General features: G+C 33.6%; 2 protein-coding genes across 2 annotated transcripts; both read left to right on the forward strand.

Annotated features, from left to right (window-relative positions):
- Positions 1 to 3,907: 3,907 nt before the first annotated feature.
- Positions 3,908 to 7,191, forward strand: LOC101891789 (protein takeout). Its single transcript, XM_005176408.3, has 5 exons — positions 3,908 to 4,076; positions 4,135 to 4,227; positions 4,349 to 4,502; positions 6,608 to 6,741; positions 6,810 to 7,191. Exons 1-5 carry the CDS (start codon positions 3,995 to 3,997, stop codon positions 7,115 to 7,117), a joined length of 771 nt encoding a protein of 256 aa, XP_005176465.3. The 5' UTR covers positions 3,908 to 3,994; the 3' UTR covers positions 7,118 to 7,191.
- Positions 7,192 to 12,595: 5,404 nt separating this feature from the next.
- LOC101890575 (uncharacterized) lies at positions 12,596 to 16,438 on the forward strand. Its single transcript, XM_005176401.4, has 5 exons — positions 12,596 to 12,753; positions 12,818 to 12,910; positions 13,029 to 13,182; positions 13,246 to 13,379; positions 15,928 to 16,438. Exons 1-5 carry the CDS (start codon positions 12,675 to 12,677, stop codon positions 16,233 to 16,235), a joined length of 768 nt encoding a protein of 255 aa, XP_005176458.2. The 5' UTR covers positions 12,596 to 12,674; the 3' UTR covers positions 16,236 to 16,438.
- Positions 16,439 to 24,450: the final 8,012 nt, after the last annotated feature.

Below are 24,450 nucleotides of genomic sequence, written 5' to 3' on the forward strand. Positions count from 1 at the left end.
TGATTTCAGCGACTTTATTCACCAGAATTATTTCACATTTCGTAACGGGTGCCACAGCCTGCGACTGGCCCATGTCTTCGTATAGCCCCCATACAACTGTTTTCCCTGATATTGAGTATATTCATGATTTTAGTTACATCATTCAACGGAATTGTATTAAATTCCGTATTTGAAGGAATTTGAATATCGTAATGATCTATGATGAAAATTACATTTTACAGGTCCTCGTCTTCGTATAGGCCCAATATAACGGTAACTCCATATATTCAATATTTTTATGATTTTAGCAGTATTTTTTAAAGGTGTGTAGGGTAGAGATTTAAATCTGGTTTTTCAAATATGTGCAAAAATGTAAGAAAAGTATTAAACGGAAATTTGGTTTATATGGGGGGACAGAGTTGTATTGGGATAACTGTTCCAAACCAAAATACATAAAATTTTATTTTATTTCGAACTACGAAAACTTTATTCAGTTTGGGAAGTTCATATAAAGAGGTGTCCTGGAAATATGTGCTAAGTGTAAGACTTGTACAAAATTGTACTGAATTTAGTACAATTTTAGTTTGGTGAATGGATAAAGATGGAAATTTAAAATATTGAATTGGGGCTTCTGCTGGTTGATGGGGTTAAAATAAATAGTTGGTTTCGAAAATGCGTTCAACAATTAAACAATATGTAGTAAATGAAGGCAATTAGGGAGTTACCTATATAGTGAGACCTATACGAAGACGTGGACCAGTATATGCAATTTTCGGTCGCAGGCTATAGCAGCCATTACGAACTAACAATAAGCAACATGCAGGGATGCAGTACCCAGTAGGAAATTCAAATTCAAAATTTTAAAGATTTCACACTATTAATTTACAATAAATTTGTGTTAAAATTTTGACTCAAATACCCAAAACAGCTTAAATCTTCCGGTTCAGTTATATGGGGGCTATATCATAACGTGAATCTAATTGGCCGATTTTCAATACCAAATATTCTACGGACCTAAACCTCATCTTATTAAAATTTTATCAGCCTACGTCATTACGTTCGAAAGCTAGAGTGATTTTCACATGCATGGCTCAAACGATATATAATTTTATTCTAGTCAAGAATATATATGTATTTTGTAGCGTCTATAATGCTTATTTCGAGAAGTTAAAAACGGGATGACAAACTAAATACACCCTCCATACTATGTATAAGAGAAGCTGACCATTTAATAAACTACAACACTGCAATTACTGCAAATCTGAATATCTTTTGACCATCTATATATTATCCAATGACCATCAAAAATGCTAGGCTTCTGCTCTGACCTGAGCTCTAACCTCATAAAAATTCCATTTCTATTGGTCCTTAGTTGAGGGCTGTATGGTGACTACAATATCTAGTAAATTTTTAGGCTTTTCGCCCATTTTAAACTCCAAATCCATCGGATTGTATTCTGATCCTAACCCTAGTCATGTTAAATGTCGTGCAGATTGGACGATAATTGTGATCTAAATACAATACCTCTAACTGAAAGTTTTGCAAGATAAAACAAGTTAAAAAGCTGTAAGTTCGGCTGGCCCGAACTTTGAATACCCTCCACTGTTTGGATCGAATTCGACAATTTTCAAAAAAAATAAAATCCGTTAAAAATTCTGTTAAAATTTTAAAAATACTATTATGTAAACCTGCACAGACAATTTTCTGCCTTAAGCTGCAGTATCAATTACGAACTTCAAATACCAAATTTGAAACAATTCCGGTGAATAATGTCGCTAAAATCCTCAAAATACCAAATATCGGGAGGTACCGTTATATGGGGGCTATACGAGACGTGAACGTGGAGAGGCAATCTCCAGTCATATGCTGTAGTATCCATTTCGAACTTAAAATACCAAATTTGAAACAATTCCGGTGAAAAACATCGCTAAAATCATCAAAAAATACTTCAAGTATTGCCATCTACCAAATCTTCTTGAATACCACATTTTGTGGGTAAATGTGACTAGGATTATCAAAATACCGAATATCGGTGGGTATCGTAATATGTACGCTATAGGAAAATGTGGATCTAAATATTCAATTTTCTGCTACCGGAGCTAGAACCCGTTATGAAATACAAATACCAATTTTTAAATAATCAAAATACCAATAATCATCAAAATACCCAATATCGGGAGGTACAGTTATGTGGGGGCTATACGAAGACGTGACCCATTTTCAATACAAAAAGTCCTGCAGACATAATATACATTTGAGTAAAATTTTATTAATCTACCTCATTTCGTTCGGAAGCTAAAGTGATTTCCCCAGACTGACGGACATCACTAAATCGACATAGAATTTTTGCTGTTCAAGAATATACATACTTTATGGGGTCTAAAATGTATATTTCGAGGTATTACAAACGGAATGACAAACTTAATATACCCTCCATACTATGGTGGAGGGTATACAAATTATATGTAACAATTTCTTCTGAATATTTACAAAGGTCCATTCAAGTAACATGCCTATATTTTTTGTAATATTTCAAACCTGCTAGATGTCGTTGTTGAGACTTTGAATTTTGAGAATTTGGTAATTAAAAATGCGCAATCCTAATTAAGAAAGGAATGTCGTCTACAAAATTTTGGCGACACGTGTTTGCAACGATATTTTTTGAACTACCGGTATTATCTATTGACGTTCATTGCTCATTCTATTTGTCACAATAACAAATATAGCTTGGGACTCCGTAATTTATACATCGAATAAAGCTTACAAAATTAAAGCCTATGTCGGTTCGCAGATAAACAATAGTTTTACAAAATTGTCTCTCAAGAAAAACTCTAAAAATGAAAAATGGAATAATTCGAATTACAAATGACACATTACGAATTAAAACTAAAATGATTAGAACTACAACTAAAACCAATATAGTTTGAATATTATTTTCATAAAATATTTCTAAAATTTAACATGTGTTTTCAAATATTTCAGTCTCAAATATAATTAAGCTATTTGTTATTACAAATGAACTTGTACCAAATTACAAATGAAATTATCGAATTGTCATGAAAGTATTTTTAATTACATCTGAAAATTGTGTAGTGACAATAAACCTGCCTTTGAATTCCGATTGCCTGATGTGTAGTATGCCTAACTGTCTCATTACTTGAACCCAGACAGGCATGTGCAATGAGTTACAAAACCCCCCAAAAATATTCCATTGCTAAATCTTATAAGAAAACAAATAAGCGAAGGCTATAGTCGTGCGGGACCGACCATGTGATACCCTACAACACTACAATATGTTACAAGCTCCCTTATGTCTATATATTAAGGAAGATTTGGCTTTTGAAATTATACTGTAGAGCATTGCCCAGGTATTACCCTTAGATTTCTGACCAGGGACAGTTGCCCAATTTTTACGCACTCCGTCGTGTTGTTAGTTGTTGTGGTCTATTTTACATCTAAGTGTAAGCTAATGGTTATTGAAAATGCTAGACTTCTTCGCTTTTCTTAACTTTCTTCTCAGGTACAATAACGTGTCGATTGTCCGCTATTTTCCTGTTTTGGTTCATTTGAACCCCTAAATATTTTCTGATCATCTAAAAATGCAATAGGCTTCTATTCTGACCGTTACCCCACCTCCAATTTCAATTTCGTGAGGATCGGCCCACAACTGCGACCCGTAGCGTGATTCCAATTAACATGGACAGACGGACATACATATCTAGATCGAATTAGCCCGACGATATAGGAATATCCATATATTATTTTTGGCCCAATCAAACTTATATTATCCCCAACACATAGTGTTGTAGGGTATACAGATCAATACCTTCCAATATTTTTTGTTTCTTTTGTAAAAAGCTATAATACTTGTTCGGATTCTATCAAACTCAATTGCTAATGAGTTAATTTAGAAATTTGATCTGTTTGTAAATATGAGCCAGTATTGCTTTATTTAAGTAACTGCACGCCTCGCTCTTTAATATTAGCTCAGGAGTCTTTTAAATATCATCACAAAATGCTCCACAAAACAACTAAAGGACTCGCGATTCTTGCCTTAACTCTTGTGGTTGCAGGCGACAAGTATCTTGCTCAGAAACGTAAGAGAAACAATCGAACCTTATCGCCTTAAAATAATTGAATTGTTTGTTATTGTAGCTGATTTTCTGAAACCTTGTAAATTAACTGAATCTGGATTTGATCAATGCCTGGCCAAAGGTTATCAGATTATATTTTCGGAATACAAAAATGGTAAAAAATATTTGCTCGACATATGATTATTTAAATGTCATTTGGAGTTTTTCTGTGTTTGTTGATTGAACAATCCTTCACATTTATTTCCAAAAACTCGATTTCTATTTATTTTCTAAAGGTATACCAGGTCTCAAAGGTCTCGGCTCTATTGATCCCCTTCACGTAAAACGTATCACCATAAATGAAAAAGGCAACAATGCGATATCATTGAATATTGTCCTTTCAAACGTCCTTTTGGAAGGTTTGCGAAATACCCAAGTTAACGAGGCAAAGTAAGTAATTATTATCATTTAAATACGAATACTCGATTTGGTAATAGATCAAGTTCGGAGGTGAACAAAATCGTGCCAATCCTTCTAATTCCGCTTCTTCAAAGTTAAATGTTTTAAGAAAAGAAGTAAAAAAAGCTGTAAACATTTTGTTAGAATTCTACAAAATACCGAATTCAGCCGTTATATTAGCATCTATACGACGACATGGACCTGCAAAGGCAACTTTTGTCATAAGCCATTTCAATATTCAAATGCGAAACTTGAAAAAAAAATCGGTGAATAATGTAGCTTAAATCAAAAAAATACCAAATATAGGAAGCCACCGTTATATGCATACCGTTATAATGGGGCTATACGAAGACCTACGAATTCAAAATACGAAACTTCAAACAATTCCGGTGAATAATATCGCTAAAATCATCAAAATACCGAATATTGACAGGTACCGTTATATGGGAGCTATGCGAAGACGTGGACCTGCACAGACAATTTTCTGTCATAGGCTGTAGTATCTATTACGAACTTCAAATACCAAATTTAAATGAATTCCGGTGAATAATATCGCTAAAATTATCAAAATACCGAATATCGACAGGTACCGTTATAGTCCTCGAAGACGTGGACTTGCACAGACAATTTTCTGTCATAGGCTGTAGTATCCATTAAGAACTTCAAATACAAAATTTGAAACAATTCCAGTGAATAATATCGCTAAAATCATCAAAATGCCGTATTTCGGGAGGTACCGTTATATTGGGGCTATACCAAAACGTCCTACGGACCTACATGACCCATTTTCATTACTTAAAGTCCTGCATATATAATATACGTTTACAGACGGACAGAAAGAGAGACATCGCTAAATCGACGTAGAATTTTATGCTGATCAAGAATATATATACCTTTTGGGGTCTAAAATGTATATTTCGGGTATAAAAATACAAGCCTTATATAGAGCGGAGGGAGTACCCGATATAGTTCAAATTTGATAATCCTAATATTTAGATAAGGCTTAGGTCAGGCGCGAAAACGAACAACATTTGCCAACTCATTTTTGCACTTCCCTTTGTAAACGTTATTTTTTTAGAGGCTTCACACTATGGTGTTTGAAATTTCGTTTATATCTCCCCGAAATAAATCTTCAGGACATCACAAAGTATATATACTTCTATGTCGATTTAGTCGTGTCCATTTGTCCGTCTTTGGAAATCACTCTAGCTTCCGAACGAAAAGAAGTTAGTGGACAAAATTTCACTCAAATTCAATTTACCGTGCCAAACAGGGAACAATCAATCAGCACTAACTGACTCTGTCCAATGTGTAAGAGCGTCATATTTATCTCCTTCTAATAGAGGGCTAATGTTTGACCCACCCAAAATATTACTATTTATTGGTGGAATATACGCTTTGAGCTACCCTATACGTCAAAAGAGTCCAGACCAGAGCGTCGAGATAGCATTCCGCATTCGAAGGTTTCGCCTCCATTTTTTCACCAAAATTGGTTAAAAATAGTTTTGAAATGGATTCATACAATTTTTGAGCGTTTTTGTCTCTTAATCGGTAGTATTTAAAGTTGATAATAGAATACTGCAGCTCATTTGTTTGTAACATGCCAAAGGAGATGGCATGTCTCATGTCCAGGACGCCCACCTGCTCATGCATTATTGAAAGCAAATTATATATCGCATTTATTGCCTAATTTATATGAAATTTCGTATTTTTTTTACCAAGAATGAACCCTATTTAAATTCCTTAATATATCATCATTCCTTAATATATCGTCATTCCATCGTTTCAGATGTAAAAATAAAAATTGTTCTAAAATTCCTTATTTGGTGTAATGAACAATTTGTTCAGAAATAAAAATCAGTTGACGGGTAGCGGTAATTAAATAATTTACTTGCACCAAGTTCAATTACATAGCACGTTTATATATAAAATATTTAACCGGGTTAAACAAGATAATTTACTAATCACAATAACAATTTAACGTATGACTTCCATAGTCAAATTTATTGTGATTGGCCTATTATTGACGTTAACGCGAAAAACAAACTTACAAATGCATTTATATGTCTACCTAACAAAAAGCTCTTCCATTAAAGTTTTGATAAATCGAAATATATGACCAAGGCGAAGTACTCACTTCCGGATACAACATTGAAATTTGATTACGAAGTGGAAGGACGCATTCTATCATTACCAATGAATGGAAAAGGCAAAGGAGAAATGAAAATTCGTGTGTCACTTCAACTCAATAGGAAATGTATAGTATAAGTATAAGTTTTTCTTTCACTCAACCTTCAGAAAATCTCAAAATTGATGTTGACCTTAAATTCAAACTTCGAGAGGAAGATGGTTTTAAATTTACTGATGTGGAAAACGCTCGTGTCCTTATTAACGATGTTGGTGGTTTTCACTTTAACTTGGAAAATCTTTTCAATGGACAAAAAGATTTGGAGAACTCAGCCAATGAATTACTAAAAACAAGTTGGATGGAAATATTTCAGACGTTGCGTCCCTCGATCAGAACAACAATTCAGACTATCTTAGAAGATCGTTTCAAGAAAGTATTTGGTCATATACCAGGAACGTATTTCATCGAAGATTTATGAGGAGGTATTTTTTGTAAACAACATTTGATATCATGAAATAAAAACAAATATTTATGTAAAAATGTTTACCCTGATTGCGGGTTTTAATTATTTTCTTCCCAATGAGAAAAACATTATTTTTAAACATAATTCACACCTATTTAAAAAAAGGGCAGTATGAAGATAATTCTCATCCTTATTGAAAAAAATAAACTTTCTTCAGTTCAAGGAAAATCGCTATTGAAATCGGTTCAGATTTGCAAATAGCTCCCATCAACATCTTCACCCGACTACAATTTTTTTGTGCACGAAATACATAATATCTCATCGAATCTATATATGTATAAAAGAAATTTATGCTATATACTACGCTTATCATCCAAGAACGACTAGACTGATTGGAAAATTCGTATTAATTTGGATTGGTCCCTTGGAAGAAAAACATAAAATTAAAAAATCGAATAAAAATACGCCAATAAAAATGTGAATAATTTTGTTACATTTTTGTGATATATTTATACCCTATACAATCCGGTTATTAGGTTTTTGTGCATTTGTTTGTAATATGGAGAAAACCAGTAAAGAAAGTCTTTAAATTGAGCGGGGCCGACTAGGTTAATAAAAGTTCTAATGGGGAATTTGTGAGATAATTAAAAGTCCAAAGGAACTAATATATGGCAGGAATATCCTCCTCTGAATCGATTTCTACTAAATTTTTCGAGGCATTTGTGTCTTTTCAATTCGGGCTTGTATTATACATTCAGTGCACAATTAACTTAAAATCGGATAGATATAATAGATTAGCTATATCTAAATCTGAACCGATCCCGATAAAATTTGGCAAAGGTATTTCTGAGCTGTATTTATACCAGGGTATTATGTCTTTGCGCATTTGTTTGTTACAGGCAAAAGGAAACTAGATAGACCCATAGTTTCCTTTGATGATCTGCAAAGAATCACATTCTGAGTCGATTTATGCATGTCCGTCCGCCTGTCTGTCTGTCTGTCTGTCCGTCTGTCCATGTATTTTTGTAAACAAATTACAGATCGCATTTATTGCCCGATTCAGATTGCACAAATAATTTGTTTGACCCATGGACGAACGCTATTGAAATTGGAGATAATCGGTCAAAATTTGGGTATAGCTTCCATATATATTTTGGTCCAATTTGCTTTATATTGTGCACCAAACTTGTAATATCAACCCAAATAGTATGGAATTTTGCACGTTCGACCAGATTAGACCTGAAAATAAGTATGCCAAATTTGATCGAAATCGGTTCAGATATAGATGTAGCTCCCAAATGTATTATTCATCGGATTTATTATTTTTGACCTCCGCAGCCGTAATATGCACTCTGTAACAACGATATTTGAGGAAATATATCAAATATAACTCAGAAATACCCTTGCTAAATTTTATCGAGATCGGTCAATATTTGGATATAGCTCCCATATATATCTTCGTCCGATTTGCCTTTTATAGTGCTTCAAACGTGTAATATTAGCCCAGACGGACGGATGGACGGACAAACGGACGGACATGCATAAATCGACTCAGAGTGTGATTCTATGCAGATCAATATGGACCTATGCACAAAGATTGCAGATATGGGAGAATTAAATAATACAAGCTATGATTATAATTCTAATTTAAAGTTCAAAGGACTAAATATGCCGAAGCATTTGTATTTTTCAATACGGGCTTGTATTGCCCATTTGTTGCACAATTATCTTAAAATCGGATAAAGATATGTATGGGAGCTATACCCAAATCTGAACCGATCTCAATAAAATTGGCAAAGATATTTCTGAGCTGTATTTTATATATTTCTCTGAATATCTCTGTTACGGTGTGCATATTGCTGCTGTTGGGAAAAAATATAACAAATCGAATGAACAATATATATGGGAGCTATAGCTATATCTGAACCGATTTTCACCAAATTTAACATACTAGCTTCTAGACTCAGTTCGGTCGTATGTGCCAAAATGTGAAAAATGTGAAAAATTCCATACTATTTGGGCTGATGTTACACGTTTGCTGCACGAAAAAGGCAAATCAGACGAAGATATGTGTGGGAGCTATGTCTAAACTTTAATCGATTATCTCCAATTTCAATAGGGTTCGTCCTTGGGACAAACAAATGATTTGTGCAAAATTTCATCTCGATCGGGCAATAAATGTGACCTGTACTTTGTTTACAAAAATACATGGACAGACGGACGGATGGACAGACAGACGGATGGACAGAGAGACGGACGGATGGACATACATAAATCAACTCAGAATATGATTCTATGCAGATCATCAAAAGAAACTATGGGTCTGTCTCGTTTCCTTGTTACAAACAAATGCACAAAGACCAGGGCTGCCATTTTTGCGGATTTATCGGCATTTTGACGATATTTCACTCTAAAATTGAGAAATGCCGATTCTCAGATTTTTGCCTCAAAAATTACGATTTTTTAACAATTGTGTCAAATTGCCTTACATTTTAATTTAAAACGTCATTAAAAGTCGTCAAATTTATTTTAATACATCTAAACGAAACAAAAACATATACCTTTTTGGCGCATATTCTCAATGATATTAATAACACCTACAAATTATTTGAAAAATAATCTACCGGAATTCGTAATTTACTTAACCCAATGGAGTTACTTTTTGGAAGCGTTTTGAGTAATTTCATCAAACAGGTCGTTATAAGAGATAATATTCATTCATTCACTTTATGGACACCAATTTTTATACCCTCAGTCATATGTCTACAGAGGGTATATATCATTTGATACGACTAAAATGTGCCTCATCGAATAACTATGAAAATCATAATATTTGCATCAGTGAGACCCAGGAAATGGAGAATATCAGTATTTTGAATAATTATAACTCTTATGAAATGTGATGTAAGAGTCTGTGTGCCTTCTAATTACACATATCACTATATTTTATTAACCCAAGGTCTGGTGTGAAGATGGAATATAACTGTCCACTCCTTCTGGTACCTCCTGAAGCTCACAAAACGCGAAACTAACATCGGATTCCATTCAGACTTGGTACATCATAATATTTTATCAACACAAATTATATTACAAAGATAATAGCCATCTTCTTCCGGTACCTCCCACACAAAGGGTCAAGATTATTGATCCAGTTCTCTACAAATTTCACACATGCCATTATTTTTACTAACGCAAGATCTGCTGTGAAAATGGGCTATATTGGGGAGCTCTTTCTGGTACCTTCCACAGGCTTCAAGACTTTGAAAAACAAAACGCTCAAAAAAGCGAAATAAGCACCCAACTCTCTTCAAATTTCACATATGCAAACATTTTTGGCAAAGCAAGATCTGTTATGAATGATATATATCTGCGAACCCCTTCTGGTACCGCACCCACAAAGTGTCATAATTTGCAATACTTTTATCTGTCATAGCATGCGAAACAAATTAGTGATTCTTTACAGCTTTAAATATTTCCCAGAGATGAATATGGAATTGATGATTTCGCTTAAAATTGGATACAACATTTCAATTTTCTTATAATTTTGCCCATACCAATATTTCTATCTTATTTGATGAAGTATAAAAGTGTAATACTTCGGTCGACTATATCTTTTACCTCAAGCACATTTGATCTTTTTTCTAAAAATTACCACACATCTCATATAAAATGAGGAAAGAAGTCCAAACCTGGCAGCTCGCAATACTTATATGATATTTATTTAGGCCCAAAACGAAATGGTCAATATTGACCCGTTCCTTTGGAACTTACACCAAAGAGGGCTAACAATTCAAATAATCATAGCTGGAGTCAAAATATATTTAGATAATCGAACATTGGCTGAGGGTATACATCTGTCAGCAAAATCGACTGATACTTTTTAACTTGTTTTCTTATACAAAACTAAATTTATTAATCTATTTTTATTGATATGCATACCTGTGCATATTCATTTTCGGTTTTTTAGATGTAAAAAAAAATATGCTTTAATTTAATAGTCTATACTTTGCCGTATTTCACGAATACAAAAGCCGATTATTCTGATTGTTTTCTGAAAAATTGACGATTTCTCTAGAAATTTTGTTGGCAGCCCTGACAAAGACGTAATACCCTGACCACGTTGTGGTGTTGAGTTTAAAAATTTGGTAGTTTTATAGGGCAGCAACGCGGCCGGGATCAGCTAGTAATAGATATTGGCACAAGTTTGTGCAACTAGTTTCTGATTTGACATTTATGCCGCTCAAAGCTGTAAAATGTAATTATAGTATTCAGTATGAGAAATCAAATACAGTGTAGAAATGCCTTTGGAATTTATTGTCGACATCGGTCAGGTTTAAATATGGCTTCCATATTTAATTTGATGTAAATAATATTGAAATATGTTTAGGAAATCGTCATTCCGTTTGTAACTCCTCGAAATATTCATGTAAGACCCTACAAAGTATATATATTCTGGATCAGCGTAAAAATCTAAGATGATTTAGCGATGTTAGTCTATCTGTGTGTCTGTCTATCTGTTTGTCTGCTGTAATCACATCTTTCGAACGAATTGAGATAGAAGGTTAAAATTTTGCACACATATATTTTTTGCCAGTAGGCAGGTTAGGTTCGTAAATGGATCATGTAGGTCCGCGTTTTCGTATAGACCTTTATTTATCGGTATCTTCCGATATTCAATATTTTGTTGATTTTAGCGACATCATTCACCTGATTTTTTTCAAATTTAGTATTCGAAGTTTGTACAACATATTATGCTTACAAATTTCGTATGCAGGTCCATGTCTTCATATATCCCCCAAATAATGGTACCTCCCTTTATTCAGTATTTTGATGATTTTAGCTACATTATTTCGCATTTAAAGATTTAAATGTCTTATTTGAAGACTTTAATGGGTGCTACAGCCTAATACAAAAAAAACCTTATGCAGGTCCACGTTTTCGTGTAGCCGTCGTATAAAGGTCATCAGCCCCCGTATAAAGGGTATTTAAAGTCCGTGCGGGCCGAACTTAGCTGATTTTTTACTTGTTGTAATACGCTGTAGTACCACAACAATAATGACTCACGGCACATTTCTTCAACGTACAAACATTATTAGTTCTACAAAAAAGTTTCGCTCGGTATGTTTTTATATGTTAATAATTTGAAGTAATATTATGTATGTATGTTTCTCGATGTGGTGCAATGGAACTAATCTATATATATGTATATATATATAATATATATATATATATATATATATATATATATATATATATATATATATATATATATATATATATATATATATATATATATATATATATATATATATATATATATATATATATATATATATGTAAGTACATATAAGCATTCATAGCTCCGAAATTATCATTTGCTTTAAAAAGCAGGAATCTAATTAGAAATTAACAGACCTTGAGAAACAAGTTTAATAAACAACGGTTCAAAGCTTCAATTTATCGTCCATAAAATTGCATTTTATTCGTAATTATTTTCTCACAGTTATTCAGACGGAATCAGAACAGAATCACGTTACAAAGCGCTTAATTCATTAAAAATAGTCTTTAAAAGATGTACAAAATTAAACTAAGCAGCATTCTTGTATTCACATTGATTTGTTTGGTGTCCGCCAAATTTCTTGCTGAAAAACGTAATTGTCGAATCGCCGCCAATTATTGTATTGATTTTTCACAATTGTTTATCTCTAATTCCAGCTGATTTTATAACACCTTGCAAGCAAGCCGATCCCAATTACAAACAATGTGTAGTTACAAATTTCCAGGCATTTTTCGGGGAATTTAAAGATGGTAGTATAAATGTTAGCAATTTTCCCTTTTTTGGAAACTCACTTCAAAATTTGTTAGATACCATTTGCTGTTTCGTGAGGTTTCAAACCACAAATTATTTTTTCCACTTCTGAAATAGGTGTTCCTGGCCTAAAATCTGTCGGTCCAATTGATCCTTTTCGCATTAAGCGTATTTCACTAGCGGAAGATGCCAGTCGTATAGTTTCCATAAATATTGACTTCACCAATGTGGAACTGCACGGTCTTCGAAATACAATTATCAACGATGCTGAGTGAGTATTTTGAAATTATTTTTAAATAGAAAACGGAAATCTAAATTTATAATAACGTTCTAGTTTTGAACTCACAAAGTTGGTGAACAAAATGACCATGACGGTACCCGAATTAATAATGACCTCCGATTATGTAATGAAAGGACGAATTTTGGCCTTGAGTTTGAATGGAAATGGTAAAGCTCAAACTAAATTAGGTGAGCATTATCTACATTTCACTAAGAGTATTTTGTTCCACAGTTTTAATGAAATAGAGAGATAAGGCTTGAATTTGAGGACGAAGAAGAAATGTTAACAGTTGAATCTTCCGCTCCGTGGTAAGCATCCAAGTGAAAAGAAAACAAGAGAAAGTAGAACAAATGATATGCATTATGGTAGTATACAGATATATATCATTCTTTGCGGTTTTTCTCAATTTTTGCCGATTTCAGAATAACACATTTTTATAAGGTTCCTAATGCATTTTTTATGTCATCGGTGGAGGTTATAAAAAGTTTGTTACATATATATATTTCTGATCAGCATACATGACAGTCCGTCTGTCTGTCTGTGGAAATCACTTTAGCTTCCGAACAAAATGAATTTGATTAAAAAACTTTTACTCAAATATATATTATGCCTGCAGGACTTTTGAAATAGCCCCATATAACTGTGCCGCATATTTAAGATGTTTTGGTTGTTTTGGTTTCACAATTTCAACCCTAATTCGAGATAAATTGTCAGTTTGTGTAACTAGCATGTAAGAAACATTCTTGCATAGAACTGTCTGTATATGTCCAAGTTTTGGTAAAGTCCGAATATAACAGTACATCCAAATATTCGGTAGTTTAAGGTTTCAAGCTACATTTTTCAACAGAATTATCTCAAACTTGGTATTTGGAGTTGGAAGAAGTCGCTGCTTTCTCTGGCAGATAATTGGCTGTAGAGGTTTTCACGTTTTTGTATAGCCCCATATAACTGTAACAACTGATATTCAAATTATAGCAAAATTACTAATATATATTCTTTAAATTTCTCAAGTTCCTACCAAATGGTAAAAGAGATTTCTCTGTGTTGTAAATTATGGCTTAACTAATTTCTATAAAACATATTAATCTCCAAGAACTATAATGGAATTATAATCTGCATGTGTCGAGTTTCCTCCGCTGGGAACATTCAAGATTGCCTACTACAATAGTTTTGCACAATAGCGTAAAGAGGTCCAGATCTGTGGAAAAAAAATTAATTAAATCTTTTTGATAATTATGATATCGTAGTAACGTATATATCTCGTTTCTTTCCGGCTATATCGTGACAAGATTGAAAGAATGTGTTCTAACTGTTTAAAATTGTTATACCCTCCACCATAGTATGGAGGGTATATTATATTAAGTTTGTCATTCCGTTTGTAGCACCTCGAAATATTTGAAGTTCGTAATGGATACTACAGCATATGACAGAAACTTGTCTTTGCAGGTTCACGCCTTCGTATAGGCCTCATATAACGGTACCTCCTGATATTCGGTTTTAGCGACATTATTCACCGGAATTGTTTCAAGTTTGGTATTTGAAGTTCGTAATGAATACTTCAGCCTAAGACAGAAAATTGTCTGTGCATGTCCACGTCTTCATATAGCCCCCATAAATTGGTACCTCCCTATATTCGACATTTGGATGATTTTAGCTACATTTTTCACCGATTTTTTTGAATATTGTAATGGCTTATGACAAAAATTGCCTATGCAGGTCTACGCCGTCGTATATACCCTAATATAACGGCTACATTCGGTACTTTTAAGATTTTAACAGAATTTTTAACGGATTTTATTTTTTTGAAAATTGCCAAGTTCGTTCCGAATGGTGGAGTGTATTCAAAGATCGTCCCGGCCGAACTTACAGCTTTTTACTTTTTAAATATAAATTTTATTTTTAAAATACAAGGTGTTGTTATAAAATATCTGCAATATCTTCAAACCTTTTAAAAAATACCGGTACACTTTCTATTTAGAAACTACATCCACTCCTGCTACTGTACCAGAATCAGAAAATATTTCCTATTATTAGCAGAATATCAATTAAAAAATTGACGATAATAAGATATGATGTCGACGAGGAGTAGATGCTCAAAAGGTTTTTTTAGCAAAACTTCCAATGGCCAAAAAATACTTTGGTACCACGACATATTTTTAGCGAAGAGCGCTTAAACGTGGAAATTTTGTTTGGAAATTAAAGTTCGAGAGTATACCTGATAGGTACTTAAGTGTAGCAATATATATTTTCAGCCGATTTAATAAATGTGATGCACCAAACACGCTATATACCTTCAATTTGGAATGTGTAAGGGAATTTTGTTCAAAAATCAATTTGAAAAGGTTTTTTAAATTATTTAATTTGTTTTTAAATTTTTTTTTTTAACAATAAAATATTCGTTTATAAAAGGTTAGCCAAGCGCACTGGTTTCAGCTAGTATATATATGGGAGATATATCTTAGTCTGGACCGATTATCACCAATTTCAAACAAATTATCTGCGCAAAACGTTATCACAAACGAGCAATAAATACAAACAGTATTTTGTTCACAAAAATACATGGACAGCGTAGTGTCGGGTATCAAAATCGAAAAATTAGACATTAAACGAACAATTCAATTTAATTTATAGACCACTTCTCTTTATTTAGAATATACATCAAACGTGACCGGATGAGCTACAGTAGTATTAGTATTGTATTGGTTAACTAATTGAATTTTTCTCTTCTTTTTACAGAAAATCTCAAGTTAAATGTCATATACAAAATGAAACTGCGTGAAGAAAATAGGCATAAATTCACCGACCTAGATAAACTGCGTGTGGAAGTCGTCGATCTTGGTCGGCTGCAAAGTAATTGGGAAAATCTCTTTAACGGACAACGAGATTTAGAAGAGTCCGCAAATGCTCTGTTCAACGATAACTGGAAGGAACTTTTTGAAGCACTTAAACCATCGTTTACATTGACCGTACAAAAAGTCCTGGAGGATCGTTTTCGAAAATTATTCGCCTACATACCAGCAGACTATTACTTTGAAGATTTGTAAACAAGCTTCTGCATATAAAAATCGATTTTTATTTTCCTTGCCAAATCGTTTTTAATGATAAAATACAAAACAAAATTAATATTTGTATTATTATTACTAAGCTCTTCAAGTTGTCACGTTTGTAAAAAAAAAAACATATTATTTTTCTATTAACAATTTTATTAAATAATTCGCTGCAATAAAAATGTTGTTTAACATCTGAAGGGCGTATTGATTGGTCTTGAAAAGAAGTGTTAGTTTGCTGAATCAGGTTCGCTAAACTTTTCAATGATAGCTGCAACCACAGAAAGGTCACCAGCAATAGAAATAAAGCTTTTTTGTTGAACAAACAAAAAAAAGCGTGACTTCTACTGAGGCAGCAGCAAAGCCCATCATTACAATGACCGTGAAAATTCTGCAGCTTAGACTCGAGCTTCAAGTAACTGAATTTACAACATAACTCAATATCAATTTAACGAGTTTTCTTCAGTTGCCAAGCGAACTGTATGCAACGCATGTTCAGCATACAAAATGATTATTTTCAAATTCAATGTTATTTGAAATTTAAAGTCATAATTTACTTAAGTGAATTGAAGAAATAATATCATGCAGTAGTGTGTCATCATAGTGAAGGTTTATTATACTTTCCAAGCAAAGTTCCAATTTAGGATTTCGAAAGATTCTTTAGTTTATAAAATAAGTATATTTGATTAAATTTATTTTTATTACGATGCATTTGTATTTCCAATTGTTATTAAATATGTTTTTTAGAACTCATTTCAATCTAGATAATAAGATAATTTAAGATAATCAAAATAGTTGTTAGATTTAAAACTTTAATTTAAACCGATACGAACTTACTTATCTCCTCGTAAAAATTCACTAGTATTCTAACTTTTGACTACTTGTGGTGGTTGTAACACAAATTAGTTGTTATCTGAAGTTTCAAAACGTCTATACATATAACAAGTAAGTGTAGGCTACAGTCGGGTGGGGCCGACCATGTTATACCCGAAAAACTATAATTTATGGTAAAGTTTCTGCAGAAATAATACCCTTGGAATAGAATGAACTAGCTCCTCAAGTTTTTGAATACAAAACTGGCTTACTTAAATCGTTCGTTATATCGAAATATAACGATTTGGTATAGCCCCATATATCGGTACCTCCCGGTATTCGGTATTTTGATGATTTTAGCGACATTAATCAGCGGGATTGTTTCAAATTTGGTATTAGAAGTTTGTAATGGATACTACAGCCCAAAACCGAAAATTGTCTGTGCAGGTCCACGTCTTCGTATAGTCCCCATATAATGGTACATCCCGATATTCGGTACTTTGTTGATTTTAACGACATTATTCACCGGAATTGTTTCAAATTTGGTATTTGAATTTCATAATAGATACTACAGCCTATGACAAGAGATTGTCTGTGTAGGTCCACGTCTTCGTATAGCCCCCATATAATGGTACCTCCCGATATTCGGTATTTTTATGATTTTAGCGACATTGTTCACCGGAATTGTTTCAAATTTGGTATTTGAAGTTCGTAATGAATTGTACAGCCTATGAAAGAAAAAATATACCGAATGTAGCCGTTATATTAGGGTCTATACTTTTGTCATAATCCATTAAAATATTCAAATACGAAACTTGAAACAAAAAATCCGGTGAATAATGTATCTAAAATCATCAAAATATACAGTTTTCTGTTACTGTCTGTAGTACCTATTAGGAACTTCAAATACGAAATTTCAAACAATTTCGGTTGATATTGAACCTAAAATAATCAAAATATCGAATATCGGGAGGTACTGTTATATGGGGACTATACGAAGACGTGGATCTGCACAGACATTTTTCTGCCATAGGCTGTAGTATCCATTACTAACTTCAAATACCAAATTTAAAACAATTCCGAAAAATAATGTCTCTAAATCATCAAAATACCGAATATCGGGAGGTACCGTTATATGAGGGCTATACGAAGACGTGAATCTGCACAGACAGTTTTCTGTCTTAGGCTGTAGTATCCATTACGAACTTAAAATACCAATTCCTGTGAATAATGTCGCTTAAATCACCAAAATACCGAAAATAGGGAGGTACCATTATATGGAAGCTATACCAAAACGTGGACCCATATGACCCATTTTCAATACCAAAAGTCCTAAAGACATGTACATCAGTAAAGTTTTATTAACCGACTAAATTTCCTTCGGAAGTTAGAGTGATTTCCACAGACGAACGGACATCGCTAAATCAACATAAAATTTTATGCTGATCAAGATTATATACCTTTTGGGGTCTAAAATGTATATTTCGAGGTATTGAAGACGAAATGACAAACTTAATATACCCTCCATACTATGGTGGATGGTATAATAATGTCGCATAGTAATGCAGAAGAGTTATCTAAGTTTTTGACCGGAGAAAAGAGACCATCCAGCCATGTGTAAAATCGTCGTGAAATAACTGACTAGCTGACTGATCGAGAAACAACGCCCAGACGATACAGCTGAATCTTGAAATTTTGGAAAACTCGCACGAAAAGGGTAAGAAAAGTACAAACGGAAATTCGATATGAAAGTCACTGACACTGACAGGATAGGTGAACTAAAGGAAATTCGAACAATTGGGTACCATTTAGAATTATGTGAACGGAGCTTGAAATTTAATATGAGAATCAAGGTTGAAATATAAATTTGATATATGAATGAGGTTTTAGAAATGTGTGCTAAATGTGCAAACTGTACTAAATTTGGAACATTTTGCTTTAGGGTGAACGAATGAAGCTAGAATTTTAAAATTTTGGGATCCCAGTCGCTAATAAGTTTCTGTTAAAGGAGTGGTTTTTGAAAAGTGTGCAATGTGCATAAAAAGTTCTAAATAGTACTATATTAGGTATTAGAATTGCTGTTCATGTGTAGCCTGGTCATATGGAGGTAGTTCCCAAAAAATCTACTATAATTGAACAAGAAGTGAAACGACCTAGTTGTTTATGTGCACACTGGCATTATTGTACGAGATTTGTACGAAAAGTACTAATTTTTGGATTTGGTATTGGTTGAAGAAATAGAGATAAAATTTGAAAATTTGATATTTATATTATAGATGGTAGCTGTGTTTGAGATTTAGCGGTGGTTTGAAAATTTGTCCTATATTTGTTCGAAAAGTACTAAATGGTACTAAATTTAGTATTGGGTGAAGGGATAGGGCTGGTTCATTATTTATATTTCGGGTAGCTCCCGTATAATGTTACTTCCCAATAGTCGCTATCTTGATGATTTAAGACATATTTCCCGAAGGAATTGTTTACAATTTAATATTTGGAGTTCGTAAATAACACTTCTTCCTCTAAAAAACGGTTTTATATAGTTCCATGTTTTGCTATAGCCCCATGTAACGGTAACTTCTGATATCCGGTATTGTGTTATTTTTAACCATTCCAATGAAATTGTTTTAAATTTGGTAAAAAAAATTCTTGGTGGGCACTAAATATGTTTTTTTATTGGTCAATGGTTTCGTATAGTACTCATACAACGGTACCTACCGATATTCGGTATTTTGTAGAACTAATTCACATTTTACCAGAATTGTTTAAAATTCTTTATTTATTTTTGGTAATGACAGAATAAGAGATTAGACAATGATCACGTTTTTCATATGCCCCCATATTACAGTACCTCCCAAAATTCGGTATTTTTTCGATTTTAGACACATTTTGCAACGAGAATTACCAGAGAATTGTCAATACATGCATTCCACTTTTCTGCATCCTACGTATAAAACCCACCCACGTATAAACCCACCTACGTATAAAACCCACTTTCCTGACCTATCATACATACGCCAAAAAAGTCTCAAACCTTTGCAAAAATATGATAGAATATTGTCAGGCATATAATAATTGTCAGTGATCGCATGTCCATCATCTGAAAAATCGGTCCACACATTTCAAAAAGAGCAGTATACTGACCCTGAAACGATTAAGCCAGAGTAGTTTGTCTTTTCTTGGATTTATCCTTTTCTGGATCTTACTTATCTCTGTCTTCAATATAACTAGAAACCACTTTTTTATAATTCAATTTATTTAAATTTATTAACACTTTTATTAATATTTGTGCTTAAACATCTACCTCAATTTAGTTGAGGGCTACTAATTGCTAATCAAACGTCCATTGTGAACAAAATCAGGCATTACATGTTGATAATAACAATACAAGGAGGCGAGAATTTAAAAAACGATTACTTTAATCATCTCACTTTTTAATTTAAGCTATTACCTAGACCCTTCGATTAAACAACAATACTTGTCAACAAAAACTATTACGCCATGGGCAATTTAACCGCTACTCGGTGCCATAATTGAACTGGAACTAAATATGTAAATGTGCTATTAATTAAGTTTTAATCTATAGAAATAAATTACAAAGATGACAGCTTGACGCTCAATGGCTATTTTGCATTCTTCATGACAATGCGAAAACAAGGATTCTCTCCAAAAACTTAGAAAAATACACTGTGCAACAATTTTCGGGTCGGTTATCTCCACCTTATATTTCTCCACCCCCAGGCAATATTGGTTGGGAACGTGGATATGGGAGGTACCGTTATATGGGAACTATACCAAAGTATATACCTATGAGGAAATTTTTCTGTAGGATGGTTATCTACCTCCAAAGTAGCGTAAATACAGATCGATTGGAACATGTTGTCAAGTACCTCGAAATAGGTATAATCAGGATGTACATATATATGGGCGCTACTCCGCAACATTGAGCTACATTAGCCAAGATTAACCGCATACTATCACCTCCACTTAGAACCTCACTTATTTTACCAGGGGGTAAGGCAGGGATTACCTAGGTTTCGGAAAGAGCCACCAATCCTCATCAGTTCCCTTGTTTTTTATCTGGGATATTCTCCACAGACGTTATTTTAAAAATAACTTGTATGACAAAAAACATTTTTTACCCAAGTGACGAGATCATAAGCTCAATAGAAGAGTAACCAAAGAATTAAATAAAACTAAAATTCTTTCGGAAAATTTTCTAAATCTTACAACCGCACTTATAAACATTTACATCTTTCTCCACTTGTTATGCTTTCGTTCTACCTGAACGAAGTAGCATAACCATGAAAGTTGGTTTTGTCTATTACAACAAAAACCCCTTCGTCGACCGAGCCTTGTCTATTAATAGAACATTGTTGGCTTGTTTGTTCGGGTATACTATGGTAATTTTGTTGTTGCAAAATGGTCAGGCTTAATCCCTTCATTGTTGTTTTTATAAAAATAACGTTTGTTTATTAGTGGAGAACGATGGTAATGTTTACCAGTTCCCTTGTTATACCCTCCACCATAGTATGGAGGGTATATTAAGTTTGTCATTCCGTTTGTAACACCTCGAAATATACATTTTAGACCCCACAAAGTATATATATTCTTGATCAGCATAAAATTCTATGTCGATTTATCAATGTCCGTCCGTCTGCCGTCTATCCGTCTGTGGAAATCACTCTAGCTTCCGAACGAAATGAAGTAGGTTGATAAAATTTTACTCAAATGTGTACTATGTCTGCAGGACTTTTGGTATTGAAAATGTGCCATATAGGTCCACGTCTTCGGATAGCCCCATATAACTGTACCTCCCGATATTCGGTATTTTGATGATTTTAGCTACATTATTTACCGGAATTGTTTCAAATTTGGTACTTAAAGTTTTTAATAGATACTACAGCATAAAACAGAAAATGGGCAATGTAGGTCCACGTCTTCGTATAGCCCCCATGTAACGGTACCCCCCGATATTCGGTATTTTGATCATTTTAGCCACATTATTTACCGGAATTGCTTCAATTTTGGTATTTGAAGTTCGTAATGGATACTACATCCTAAGACAGAAAATAAGCCATGTAGGTCTACGTCTTCGTATAGCCCCCATATAACGGTACCCCCCAATATTCTGTATTTTGATGATTTTAGCGACATTATTTTCCGTAACTATTTCAAATTTAGTATTTGAAATTCGTAATGGATGCTACAGCCTATGACATAAAATTGTCTGTGCAGGTCCACGTCTTCGTATAGCCCCCATATAACGGTACCTCCCGACATTCGGTATTTTGATGATTTTAGCGACATTAATTACCAGAAATGTTTCACATTTTGTATTTGAAGTTCGTAATGGATGCTACAGCCTATCACAGAAAATTGTCTGTGCAGGACCACGCCTTCTTTTAAATATTTAAATCATCAGAAGTAAGTGTTAAAAATTACTAATTTAATATACCCTCCTTTGCATGGTGGAGTGTATAACTAGAAGTAACACAATGTACGTCTTTGTATTAGAGCTGTTCAAGAACAAAAGATCTTTCTCCAGTCTGATTGTTATACCCTACAACACTATGTGTTGGGGGTATTATAAGTTTGATTGGGCCAAAAATTATGTAACACCTCGAAATATTGATTTCCCATATAGGAAAGTATATATGGATCTTCCTAGCTCGCCGAGCTGAGTCGATCTAGCTATGTATGTCCGTCCGTCCGTCTTTCCATGTTAATTTGTAATCACTCTACAGGTCGCAATTATGGCCCGATCTTCACGAAATTTAGAATGTAGGTGGGGCTTGGACCAGAATAGAACCCTATTGCTTTTGGAGATGATCACCAAATGTTTAGGGGTTGAAATGGACCAATTACTGAAAAAATGTCGGATTTTGCAGTAGCTATACAGGTCGCAATTATGGACCAATCGACGCGAAATTTCGCATGTAGCTAGAGTTTAGGGCGGGGAAGAAGCCTACTAATTTGGGTGGTTATCGGATAATATTTAGCGGGTAAAATAGGCCATATCTTTTGTGTTGAAAAAAATCTAAATTTTTCATTAAACCGTGAATATTTTAAATCCCGGCGAAATCACAAAGCCATCACAAGGTTACTTCTGACTTTACATTGATGTTATTATCCAACAAATCGGATATATAGCAAAGTATGTGCGATATATATGTCTATCAAAGAAGATATGCTTGAAACATCTCTTATATGTCGAGAACGGCTGAACTGATTTCGACAGTTCTCATTAATTCAGAATGGCCTCTTGGCAGGAAAGAAAAAACGTCTAAAAAAATCGCATAAAAATATCTCTCTAAAGATGAAAATATTGATTTTGTAACATTTTCTCATATTTTTTCAATTTTGTCATATTTTTGGCATATTTTCATTTTGAATTAAACATTTGGTAATATTTCTACAGCTAACAAAGCTAAGTAGTTAGGTTACCAGGATATCATATACAGATCTCATTTATGGCCCGATCCTTACGAAATTTTGCATGGGGATAAGATGAGGGTCAGAATAGAAGCCTACTTTTTTTGGAGATGATCGCCAAGCAATTTCGGATGGCCATCGAAAAATATTCAATGTGTGAAGGAGTTTGCCAACTTTTATAGACAAAATACGAAAATGTCCATTCCAGTGACTTTTTGGAGAATTCACAAATACAGGAAAGACACACTTCTGACTATTTCGTTAACGCTGATTTGTTGAAGAATATAGTCAAATGTCTGTATCTCATATAGATGCGTTTCAGTCAAAAACCAATAATAAATGTTAATTTTTTGCCACTTCTGAGAGATTATAGGTCTTTGGGAAATATTGGTTCCAGATCTATTAAGACCATTTACGTGCAACATCTACCATTAAATTGGAAATGAGCAAATTAGTTTAAGTTGCTATTATTCGAAAATTAGAGAACGAAACCTGATGGTTTTCTTTTATTATTTGTCACAATATTTTGTGAAATTCTGTCGAGTATTTCGCCTATATAAACTGTATGGTTTATTATAGTGTTGTAGGGTATTCAACGGTCGGCCCCGCTCGACTGTAGCCTTTGCTTACTTGTTTTTAGTTATTTTAAATCAACTGAAGTAAGTGAAGAACATTATTTGAAGTCAAGTGTATATTATGTCTGCAGGACTTTTGGTATTGAAAATGGACCATGTAGGGCCACGTTTTGGTATAGCCTCCATATAACGGTACCTTTCGATATTCGGTATTTTGATGATTTTAGCGATTTTATTCACCGGAGTTGTTTCAAATTTGGTATTTGAAGTTCGAAATGAATACTACGGCCTAAGACAGAAAATCCACGTCTTCGTATAGCACCCATATAACGGTATCTCCTGATATTGGGTATTTTGATGGTTTTACCGACATTATTCACCGGAATTGTTTC

The sequence above is a fragment of the Musca domestica genome, unplaced genomic scaffold (assembly GCF_030504385.1).
Source record: "Musca domestica strain aabys unplaced genomic scaffold, Musca_domestica.polishedcontigs.V.1.1 4, whole genome shotgun sequence".
NCBI lineage: Eukaryota > Metazoa > Arthropoda > Insecta > Diptera > Muscidae > Musca > Musca domestica.